The sequence below is a fragment of the Leishmania donovani genome, chromosome 10, assembly GCF_000227135.1.
Source record: "Leishmania donovani BPK282A1 complete genome, chromosome 10".
NCBI classification, from domain to species: Eukaryota; Euglenozoa; class Kinetoplastea; order Trypanosomatida; family Trypanosomatidae; genus Leishmania; species Leishmania donovani.
Window position 1 is genome coordinate 531,583 of NC_018237.1, and position 11,855 is coordinate 543,437.

Below are 11,855 nucleotides of genomic sequence, written 5' to 3' on the forward strand. Positions count from 1 at the left end.
GCTGTGCCTCCTCTGTCTGCCTGCCTGTCTTCTTCAACCAATGGAGAATCATCGCCTGCTCTTGTCCAGAAAAAAAAAACAAGGGGTAAGAAGAGCAAAACAACAATGTCGAGCGTGGGCAGTGACACGGAGTCTGTGAGTCTCACTGCAGCAGCTGCGTTGGGGGCTGTCTTTCGCTTCGCTCGTTTGGCTTGGGTTACTCTTCCCCTCCTTTTCTCCCCGCTTTGACGACTGACAACCCCCACTTTCTCCCAAAATGCTTCCACAACGCTAGTGGTTTCCGTTGCTTGCGGGCGCGTAGTGTAACACACCGCTTCTCTCTCCGCATCAAGAGTGCAAAAACGAAGTTGAGGATCATGGAGGAAACGACAAGTATAAACAAAGTAGTTTCACCTTCCTCACCTCTCATTGCATGCGTCGCGCAGTGGCGGACTCAGAGGGGGGAGAGGGGGCAGTAACGGAGACGAGGCAGCAGCCTTGATGTATCCGTGGGCATCGTCGAGGAAGGCTAGTCGTGCAATATGTGGTTGGGATACTGAACTGGCCTTTTCGTTGTACGTTTCCCTCTGCAGCGTTGCCATTTGCCGCACTTCGCCTCTCGCGTCTCCTCGCAATCACAGCCGCCGTGGGCCGATGACCATGTGCGCTTGTGCCTGTCTAAATGTGGCTTGCTCGTTTGCTTTCCACGTCCCAGCGGCCATGAATCTTTCGATGGTCATACCGCCAGAGTTCCCCCTTCCCTCGCCATGCGCTTGCCGCCCTTGATTCGAAGGTGTGTAGTTCCTTGATTCTTGTTTCCTCCTTTGACCCTCTCTTCCTTTCTCCTTTGTCCACCCTCTCTCTCACGATGTGGGCGTGCCTTTTCTAAGTGGCCTGCGATATTGCGCGGATATTCTCTGTCGCTGACGTGCCCTCCGCCTCTTTTTTGCGCGTCGTTCCACTCTCTCGTGTTGCCTTCTATCCCCACTCTGTCCGCCCACGCCCCATACGCATGTGCCTTTCTGCCTCTCTCACTCTGGCCGCTTTGCACACAAGGACTTCCAACTCTTACTCTTGGCATTCCGTGGTGAGCATCACCAATCCCGCGAACCACCTTGGCTGCCCCCTCGCTGAAAAGGGCGCACGAGAATGAAGCAAGTTAAGGCAGCGTTCGAGGCCAACAAGCGTGTCTACGAGAGCGTGCTGCTCACTTTCAAAGGTGTTGACGGCTATGACGTGTACAACTGCTCCGTCCCCTTCTCCTACAAGGGCAAGACGCACATCTACGGCCGCGTTGAAAAGCGCGATATTTGGGCCGCTTCGCATGTGCGGCTCTTCGAGGAGACGGGCAAGGATGAGTTCACCGTCGTCCCCGGCTTCTATTTCCAGTTGGAGGATCCGCACATTGCGAAAATCAACAACGAGATGATCTTCGGCGGCACACATGTGCGGAAGGACAAGCAGGAGATCAGCGCCTACTACGGCTACTTCTACCGTGGCACGCCAGATGAGCTGAAGTACTTCACGACAGGCCCTGACTGCATGAAGGACATTCGCGTTCTGCAGCTGCAGGACGGCCGTCTCGGGGTCTTTTCACGCCCACGAGTAGGACACAAGGCCTCTATCGGCTTCGTGATCCTAAACTCCATCGACGAGCTCGGCGCCGAGGTGATTGCCAAAGCACCGCCGCTCGACATCCTGCCCGAGAACGCGTGGGGCGGCGTCAACCAGGCATACCTCCTCTCCAGCGGCAAGGTTGGCTGTATTGGACACTACAGCTATGAGGACACAAATGAGAAGCAGCAGCCGCAGAGCGTCTACGTGAACTACTCCTTCGTGCTCGACCCCCAGAGCCGAGCGATTGCAGATGCGAAGATCATCGGCACAAAGAGCTGCTACCCACCGTGCGAACCCAAGGTTCCCCTTTTAGCGGACTGCGTTTTCGCCTCCGGCATCGTAATGCGCAGCGATGGCAGGGTAGATCTCTACAGTGGCGTCGGCGACAGTCGCGAGGGCCGCATCACCATTGACTACCCTTTCAAGGGCCATGGCACCATCATTGGCGACTTCCACTTCCCCACGGCTTCCTCCTTGTGATCGCTCTCTGTGCTCGTGCGTTCGGGCAGGTGGCCCAGGAGGAGGGAGGGGAGGCTGAAACTCAGGTAGACAGTCGCGCAACACCACGTCACGCATTGCAGCGTCGATTGTGACACGTTGGCACGTAGCGCACATATGTGATGCGCATGTTACCACCACCATCACAAAAAGGAAAACGCAGCAGTGCAGGGCGGTGCAGGCGCACACGTCTATTTGTTTCTTCTGCTGCTCGCTCCCTTCTTTTTCCTTTCCTCCCTCTGCTCCCCCCGCACTCTTGCTTGCCTCACCTGGTTGGCCCCGAAGCCCCTTTTTCCCCTGTCTTTTCTGCTCCCTGATGATGTGAGGATACACCTCTCCGTGTGTGGTGTCAGGGCTCAGTACCCCGACTCTGCGTGAGGGGAAGCCATGCACCCTCTTAACCCCTGTCGATGTCAAGCCACCTCTGGTTGTGCCAGCGACAATCACCCACGCGGTTGAGGATGCCAGAGCGATGCATGGCTGCTGATGTCGGCGGTGGGGTGGTGGACGGCGTTGCGTTGGAGCGGCCTGACACAGCGAACACGCGTGTGCCATCCACATCATGGGCACAGTGCCAATGCCACTCCAATGCATCTTCACCCCGCCCTGGCACTGCCTGCAGGTGTGGGGCGCCTGAGCCACCTCGAGGGGGGGATGCATCAGGTGGCTGCCGGCACCATGGGAGCGGCTGTGAGGCGACCTGACCTGCGAGGCAGGGGGGCGGGTAGAGTGTGAGGCAGAGGCTGTGCTGCGGTGCCCACGTGGGCATTGCGGTAGCACTTGTCTGCTGCTGCATGGCACCACGCGATGGGGACGCTGTGACGGGCCGGGGGTAGGGTGGTGGTCAGATCATGCGGTATGAGAGGATGGACAAGTGAGAGCTTTTGCTGATCTCGCCGCCGTCTTTCTTTATCTCGGTGCAGCTTCAAGTTTTCACCTGTTCGTGGAACCGTTTCTACTTTTTCGTCCTCGACCTACTCGTGCGCTTGTCTGTTTTTGATAGCCGCTCAGAGATCAGTAGACACCCACTCTTGTGCGAGTACACACACACATACACGCACTTCGGCACGCTATTCTCTTCGATTTCTCACTCTCCCAGTGTTTCTGGTGAGAGGCCCTCGTCGACGACTCAACGCAGTCTCATTGCGCCTTTTTGCTGTGCTCTCAGTCGCTTCTGAGCAGCAGCAAGATGTCCTTCAAAGAGATGCGCCTTGCTTTTGAGGTGAGCAAGAATATTTACGAGAGTTCTCTCCTCACGTTCAAGGGCGTTGACGGATATGACGTGTACAACTGCTCTCTCCTGTTTCAGTATAAGGGCAAGCACCACCTCTTTGGTCGATTTGAGCGGCGGGAGAAGTCGTCGGATTCGCGGGTGCGCCTCTTTGTGGAGACGGGGAAGGACGAATACACTGTCGTACCGGACCAGCTCACATACCAGTTGGAGGACCCCTTCGTTTCAAAGGTGCAGGGCAGCCTGTTTTTCGGCGGCACTCAAGTCATCAAAAGCGGCGGTAATGTGACGGGCTACTTCTGCGACTTTTACCACGGCATGCCACAGCTACTCACATATTACACCACGGGGCCTGATCTCATGAGGAGCATCCGCATTGTGCAACTTGCCGACGGCACCATCGGCATCTTCTCCCACCACAAGACGGAGAGCTCCTGCCTGATCGGCTTCACCACCGTTAACTCTCTTAATGAAGTTACGCGCGAGGTGATTGCTGAGGCGAAGCCCATCAATAATGCCCCCTTCCTGGACGCTTGGGGCGGCGTCAACCAGGCGTATCTGCTCTCCAGCGGGAACATAGGCTGCATCTGCCACCACAGCTACCTTGACAAGGACGCGAACGGGGAGCAGCGCAACGTGTGCTGCATCACATCCTTTGTCTACGACCCGAAAACGAACGATACGCACGGCTTTCAGCTAATCGGGACGAGAGGATGCTTTCCCGACTGCCCATCAAAGTCGCCATCGGTTGCCGACCGCGCGTTCGCCTCCGGCATCGTCATGCGCAACGATGGCAAGTGCGACCTGTACAGCGGGCTGGGCGACACCTGTGAGGGTCGCATCACCATTGACTACCCGTTCGAGGGGTACGGCACCGTTGTGAATGATTTGGTGTTTTAGAGGCTGGGACACGAACGTCGGTGAGCACCCCGTCCTTCGTATCTCGCTGATCCTCTTTCTTTCCCTTCGTTTGCATTGACGGTGTTTGTATGTGTGCTTGTCTTACTCTCCCCCCTGAGCGTCATTAGATGGCTTCATTGGCCTCCCCCTCCAGCACTTTATTGTTTGCTGCGCATTTCTCCCATTTTTCTGCTGTGATTCCGCATTTGTGCCGGTGTGGCGTTTCCTTTTCATCTAGCTCCTCGTAAGACTGGCTGAGTATAGCTACTCCTTCCTCTTCTCCAGTGAAATTGCAGCCCCCTTTTTCCCAACTTTCAAGTGTTCATGTTTGTCTGTGTCCACCCCCTGCTCGCCGCCGCGGTGGTGGAACACCAAGGGCTCCTCCATGCAGGTCTGCGTGCTCATTCTGCCCCAACTCATTACGTCAGCGCGTGACGCCTCGATTACTCACTCACAGGACTGCACTTGGTGACGGCTCTTGCGAGCCACACACCCAACTTCACACCTCCCCCTCCTCTCCGCCACGTGTACCACCACTGTTCCCTTTTCTCTCTTCCATACTCGTACCCTATATCGCTTCACTGGCGGTGGCAGCCCACCAGGGAGCCGATTCAGGCCACGCCTACAAATATCCATACCCACGCGCACACCCGCATACACCCTGTGCATATTCGCTTCCCTCATCTCACACCCTCTCTTCTCTCGCCTCACTTCCTCGTTTCAGTATCTCCCGTGCTTTCCTTGGGCCGTTCAGCGGGTTCTTGTTTTTGTAGCGTTGGGCAAACACATACATCATCGAAGACAATCAACCATACATAAACTTGCATAGGTCTCGTCTCTCTCTCTTTCCCTTTCCTCTGTGCATGTTTCCCCCCTTTTCTTCTTTGGCTACCGTTTTTACTAACGTGTATCGCCCCCTCTATCCTCACCGGCACGCCAAGATAGTCGAAGCTGTTCCTATTGCCCCCTCTCTCTTTCACTCACACGGACATTTGAGTCGGCCGGCAAGATGAGCTCGCCCCAGGTGGTTCGTGAGGCCAAAAAGGCGTTCGAGGCCAACAAGCGTGTCTACGAGAGCGTGCTGCTCACTTTCAAAGGTGTTGACGGCTATGACGTGTACAACTGCTCCGTCCCCTTCTCCTACAAGGGCAAGACGCACATCTACGGCCGCGTTGAAAAGCGCGATATTTGGGCCGCTTCGCATGTGCGGCTCTTCGAGGAGACGGGCAAGGATGAGTTCACGGCGGTGCCGGACGGGATGACGTGGTTGTTGGAGGACCCCTTCGTGTCCAGGGTGAAGGGTGAAGCCCTCTTCGGCGGCACACGCGTTCGCAAGGTCAGCGACCGCCTCTTAAGCTACTACTGCGACTTCTTCCGTGGCGGGATCGAGCAGGGTCTCTACTTCACGACAGGCCCCGACAACATGAAGGACATTCGCTGTGTGGAGCTGGCGAATGGCAGCATAGGCGTTTTTTCCCGTCCCAAGACGGATGTCTACACCTGCATCGGCTTCACCATCATCGACGACCTGAGCGAGTTGACACAAAAGGTGATTAATGAGGCAGAGCCGCTTAATGTCCTTCACGCCGGTGCTTGGGGCGGCGTGAATCAGGCGTACCTTCTCACCTCCGGCAAGGTTGGGTGCATCGCACACTACAGCTACAACAGCAAGGACGACAAGGACCGCCCGACGTCGGTTTATCTGAACTACTCCTTCGTTCTGGACCCTGAGACGAAGCAAGCAGAGATGGAGCGCATCATTGGCACCCGTAGCTGCTATCCGGATTACCCTGTCAAGACAGAGAAGCTCATAGACTGCGCCTTTTCCTCTGGTATCGTTATGCGTGAGGATGGCAAGTGCGACCTGTACAGCGGGCTGGGCGACACCTGTGAGGGTCGCATCACCATTGACTACCCGTTCGAGGGATGTGGTGCAGTCGTTGATCAGCTCTCGTTTTGAGCACCCTCTCACCCACTCACCCACACACACACCCAGACACACACACACTCACATGCAAACGGGCCAAGATACACAAACTCATATGCACGTTCCCCAAACTCACCAAAGAATGCTCCACCACAGGGGGCGTGTACGTGTTCTCTTTCTTCCTCTTGTTTCTCTTTTGCTTCTGGTTCAACGTTGACATAGAGATCCCACACGCGCTTTTTTTTGTGCTCAATGGCGTGCTGGCGACTTCCCCTTCCTCTTGCTTCTTTCCCTTGAGACAGCTTTACATGTGTGCCCGTGCGTGCGTGCTCGTTCTCTTGCTCTATAGCTAATTTTAGTAGGGTCTACTCGTACGCACACCCGTATGCTCACCTCTGATCTTCGCTCAAAGACACCCACCCACACACACAAACTCAAACAAATGTACCCACACGTCCTCGCTCTCAACGAAACAAAAACGCACGAAAAGATAAGGCCTCGGCTCTTTCTTCTCGCGCGGGAGTGAGTGCAGCCGTAAGCAGAGAGTTGGTGGGTAGCTGGATGTCTGGGGCAGTGCGCGACACCGCCTCACCCTATACATCTCTCCGAAGCTGCAGCGCACGCCCTTACTACAGCGAGAGCAGGACGAGATGGACACGCCACAAACGGCGACTCTTTGAGCGGCCCTGTTGTCTTTCTGGAAAGCGTGAGGGTATACGACGTGGCTGTTGTTGCGGCTCGTGTAGCGCCTCTTCTGAGGTCGTGGAGGCGGCGTTGCATAAAGTTCAAGCTACCGCACGACGATTCGCCAAGGATCTTCGTGCCGACTGGATGTGTGTGCTTGTGGGTGGCGGTGTAGTTCATGCAAACCCCCATCATGACTTGTTGTTGCAATCGAGGCAAAGCGCATGCGACGGAGTGGTGCGTTGCAGCCTTTACACCTTTTCCCTTCTATCTCGCTCGTCCGCTTTCCTTTCGATGTGCAGCCAAATTGGACACCACGAGCACACTTCTACACACGGTTGCGGTGCACTGTCTTTTATTTCGCTTCTCTATACACGTGTGTGTGTATTGGTGTGCCTCTGTGTACCTGGGTGTGTGCCTGTGTCTCTGTGTATGTATGTGCGCGCGGCCTGTTGTTCTGTCGTGTATTTTTTTTTTGCTGGTCTCCATCTCTGTCTGAGCCCGTCTCTTTTCTCCATCCGTGTGTGCTGCTGTGAGCGGTGTTGCGTGCTTCTGTGTGCTTCCTTTCCCTGCGTGCATGTGTCTTCTTCTGTTGATCTTCTTCGTTAGCTTCGTCTTGCTCTGTCGCTCTCTTCCTCTCGGGTTTCATCCTGATTTGCTTTTGGTGCGATGCCAGTATTTCTTGTCCATCCATATTTTCGTTGAGCTAGCTCTCTCTCCCAGCCTGCCTGTTTCTGTGTGGTCTGTGTGCCGGTGTGCGTCTTTCTCTGTGTATCTCTGGAACGCCCGTTTGTATGTTCCATCTCGAAATCCAAACATACGCACATACGCACAAACGCACGCACCGACACACCCGCGCACAAAACGCAAACAAACGAAGACGCACACACGCGCCGATCGACTCTTACGATTCTTCCACTAGATGGATTCATTTTGAACAACGCAGGGAGATATATGGTAGAAGAGGTGGCCAGCCAGCATACGGAGACACTTACAAGAGGCGGTGTAATGTACTTCACCCCTACCTTTGCCCATGTGCTGCTGAGAGGAAGGTTCTCACGGATCGTCCTCTTCCACAGCCCGACGCATATGGCACGCGCACGCAGGATGTACGCGGTTTCGTTGCAGTGACGCAGTACACGCCCTTTGTGAGGGATGAATGAGTTCAAGGGCACACGCAGCCGCTCCTAAACCCGCTTGTTCACTCTCCAAACGTCAGCCACGCAGATATCGGCATCAACATTGAACTCTACTTCTCTCTTTGCTTCCGTGGCACACGCTTTTTCGTGTTTCTCCTGTGGGCGCCTTTTTCCAAACCTTTGCGCCCTCCTCTGCTCTCAGAGGTGTCCTCGTACGCGTTGTTTCGACAATACGGCAGGCAACCCCAGACCCAGAATCCGCTCCCTCCCTCTCAGCTTCTTCCACCTTTCCTTTTAGTTACTGCTGGGCCCTCTTTGTCTCTCTTCCCTCTTTGTTTTGTGGACTTCTCGCTTCTGTCGTTCTACGCACTCGCCACCTCCCCCCTCTTCGTCCTTAGTGTGTCCGCGATCTGTCCGATCACCGGCACTGTGTGTCTATTCCACTGTCTGGGGCTTGCCATTACGCTCGTGCACGTACACACACACATACATACACAACTACGCACTTGCTGTCCTCTCTTCCTCCATACACACTTCTCTCTAGTGCAGAGTGTGCAGATGTCGTTGAAGGCTCTCAAGGCGTCATTCGAGGCCAACAAGCGTGTCTACGAGAGCGTGCTGCTCACTTTCAAAGGTGTTGACGGCTATGACGTGTACAACTGCTCCGTTCCCTTCTCCTACAAGGGCAAGACGCACATCTACGGCCGCGTTGAAAAGCGCGATATTTGGGCCGCTTCGCATGTGCGGCTCTTCGAGGAGACGGGCAAGGATGAGTTCACGGCGGTGCCGGAGCTCAGCTGGGAGTTGGAGGACCCGTACATTCAAAATGTGAAAGGGGAGATGATCTTCGGCGGCACGCGCGTTCGCAAGAACGGCAACGAGATCCTCAGCTACTACGGCTACTTCTACCGTGGCACGCCGGTGGAGTTGAACTACTTCACGACAGGCCCTGACTACATGAAGGATATTCGCGTGGTTCTGCTTCAAGATGGCCGTCTCGGCGTCTTCTCGCGCGTTCGAACGAAGGCGGAAGTATACGTAGGATTCTCCACGGTCGACACCATTGACCACCTAACAACGGAGGTCATCGCAGCGGCGAAGGCGATCGATTTCATCAAGCCAGGGACGTGGGGCGGCGTGAACCAGGCGTATCTGTTATCGAGCGGTAAAATTGGCTGCATCGGCCACTTCGCGTACAACGACACAAAACCATCTGGGGAGCCGCTCACGGTATACATCAATATCTCCTTCATTTTTGACGCCGAGACACGCCAGCTGGAAACCGAGCATGTGATTGGAACAAAGTCGTGCTATCCACCCTGCCCGGCAAAGCTACCGACCCTCGAGGACTGCGTTTTCGCCTCCGGCATCGTCATGCGCAACGATGGCAAGTGCGACCTGTACAGCGGTCTTGGCGACACCCACGAGGGCCGCATCACCATTGACTACCCGTTCGATGGATATGGTAACATCGTTGGCCGAATGATCTTCTAGGCCATCGGATTCCCAGCCTTCCTACTCACTTTCCGCTGCCCATTACTTTCACATTGTCGGTGCTTTCTGTAGTCTTCTCCCATTTTTATCGGTTCTGTCCGCGCCATCACTACCGCCCCTACTACTTTCGTGATCAGCTGTGCCTGCCGCCGGCAATCTTTTTAAACTAGTTTACCTAACCAGCGCCATCACTACCCTTCGCCACCCTTTTTACTTCACTCTGTCGACGTGCACTGTGTGGCTGAGAGTTATTTGGTGCCTCACGAATGTCTCTCGTTTTTTTTTTTGACTGCTCTATGCTCCTGATGATGTGAGGATACACCTCTCCGTGTGTGGTGTCAGGGCTCAGTACCCCGACTCTGCGTGAGGGGAAGCCATGCACCCTCTTAACCCCTGTCGATGTCAAGCCACCTCTGGTTGTGCCAGCGACAATCACCCACGCGGTTGAGGATGCCAGAGCGATGCATGGCTGCTGATGTCGGCGGTGGGGTGGTGGACGGCGTTGCGTTGGAGCGGCCTGAGACAGCGAACACGCGTGTGCCATCCACATCATGGGCACAGTGCCAATGCCACTCCAATGCATCTTCACCCCGCCCTGGCACTGCCTGCAGGTGTGGGGCGCCTGAGCCACCTCGAGGGGGGGATGCATCAGGTGGCTGCCGGCACCATGGGAGCGGCTGTGAGGCGACCTGACCTGCGAGGCAGGGGGGCGGGTAGAGTGTGAGGCAGAGGCTGTGCTGCGGTGCCCACGTGGGCATTGCGGTAGCACTTGTCTGCTGCTGCATGGCACCACGCGATGGGGACGCTGTGACGGGCCGGGGGTAGGGTGGAGGTCAGATCATACGGTATGAGAACGGGGACTGGCTAAAAAAGAAAAGTTTTGCTCTGTGTTTGCTCTTGTCTGTTTTGGGACTTTGTATATCTTTTTTTTTTGCATCTGCTTTTGTTTCTGTGATGGCTTGCGTCGACATCTCTGTCTCTCTCTCTCTGCGTCTGAGCAACTATTATTCTGCGATGACGTACCGGAGCACACCCTCTTCTTCGTGCTTGCCTGTTCCTTCATGCTCCCCCTCTAGACCACTCTAGGACAATGTCGCGGCTGGTCGAATCGCGGACAAGGCCGAATAAGAGGAGACCAAAAGAGAAAGGCAGGCACGGCAGCACGGTGTCACCCCTTGTGCACAGAGAACAAAATGAATCTCAACAAAGAGGGTGAACGAAAGAAAGCAGTCACTACTGACATAGCCGGCACTTAGATGGTGCTGAAGTGCCGTGAGATGCTTTCTTCCTTCCTCAGATCCCTTGTCCTCTCGCAGGCGTGCTGCCAAGGCCCTTCTTCATTCTCTTTCTCAGAGAGTCTCGAGTGTGCCACCCACAACTGTTTGTGAAGGGAGGGAGAAGTGAGGTCCTGTGGCTCGTGGCGAGGTCCCTACCCCTCACCACAAGCCGTCTCACTTCCGTAATGAGCATCAACCGAGCCAGAGGAACTTGTGGCGTTTCATGTTTTTCGACCTTGTCCCGCTCCCTCCCTCTCGCGCGCTACTTGTCTGTGAATAGAAATGTGATCATACACCTCCCCCTTGTGCACCATCTCTCTCTTGTTCTCACCCTGCTCTCCACATATGCGCGAACGATGCACCGCAACGGATGCGCTCGCCTCTTTTACCACCGCCCCTGCTATACTCGACTGGGCAACACACGCATCAACGTTTTCCATCGATCCTCAACTCCAAAAGCTGCCGTTCTCTTCGCTCTCTTTTCCTGTCTCTCCTCTTTATCACCCTGACTGTTTCACTTGATAATCCTTTCTATTTCTTCATATAACGTTCTCTCTCTTTACCGTTTTGAGTCATCTCGCCCCCTTTTCTTTAGTGTTCTGCTTTGTGCTCTTCTTCAGACGCGTACTCACTCACCTTTCCCCTCCCTGCCATCCTCTTCAGCTGAACCAAGGCTATACGACTACATTCATTTGTTATTCAATCCTTATCTCTTCGTCTCCCCTTCAACTCCAGGCTCCTCTTCTCCGCCCACCTTTTCGGGAACCTAAACAGATCAACGCCAGTACCACGAAAATGGCGAATGTCAACCCCTATTTGTGGATCGTCATCGTGGGCGGCTTCGTTTCGTTCCTCACCGGCGCCGGTGTGGGCATGAACGATTTGGCCAACGCCTTTGGTACCACGTATGGTGCGCGCATTCTCACCCTCACGCAGATTGTCATCGTAGCCTCTGTTTGCGAATTTGGCGGTGCGGTGACGCTCGGTGGTGAGGTGACGTCGACCATCTCCAGTGGGGTTGCCGACCCCAAGGATTTCGCGAAACAGCCATATGTCTTCATGTACGGTATGCTTTGCGCCTGTGGCGCCGCCTTCTGCTGGCTGGCGAT

General features: G+C 55.2%; 4 protein-coding genes across 4 annotated transcripts; all 4 read left to right on the forward strand.

The window, feature by feature from the left end:
* Nucleotides 1–1,128: 1,128 nt before the first annotated feature.
* Nucleotides 1,129–2,076, forward strand: LDBPK_101400 (hypothetical protein, conserved; the record flags this gene model as incomplete). Its single annotated transcript, XM_003858924.1, has 1 exon — nucleotides 1,129–2,076. One exon carries the CDS (start codon nucleotides 1,129–1,131, stop codon nucleotides 2,074–2,076), a length of 948 nt encoding a protein of 315 aa, XP_003858972.1.
* Nucleotides 2,077–3,283: 1,207 nt separating this feature from the next.
* LDBPK_101410 (hypothetical protein, conserved) lies at nucleotides 3,284–4,225 on the forward strand (the record flags this gene model as incomplete). Its single annotated transcript, XM_003858925.1, has 1 exon — nucleotides 3,284–4,225. One exon carries the CDS (start codon nucleotides 3,284–3,286, stop codon nucleotides 4,223–4,225), a length of 942 nt encoding a protein of 313 aa, XP_003858973.1.
* A 1,009-nt stretch (nucleotides 4,226–5,234) lies between these two features.
* Nucleotides 5,235–6,185, forward strand: LDBPK_101420 (hypothetical protein, conserved; the record flags this gene model as incomplete). The annotated part of the gene is made up of 1 exon (XM_003858926.1): nucleotides 5,235–6,185. One exon carries the CDS (start codon nucleotides 5,235–5,237, stop codon nucleotides 6,183–6,185), a length of 951 nt encoding a protein of 316 aa, XP_003858974.1.
* A 2,348-nt stretch (nucleotides 6,186–8,533) lies between these two features.
* Nucleotides 8,534–9,469, forward strand: LDBPK_101430 (hypothetical protein, conserved; the record flags this gene model as incomplete). Its single annotated transcript, XM_003858927.1, has 1 exon — nucleotides 8,534–9,469. One exon carries the CDS (start codon nucleotides 8,534–8,536, stop codon nucleotides 9,467–9,469), a length of 936 nt encoding a protein of 311 aa, XP_003858975.1.
* Between the last annotated feature and the right edge of the window lie 2,386 nt (nucleotides 9,470–11,855).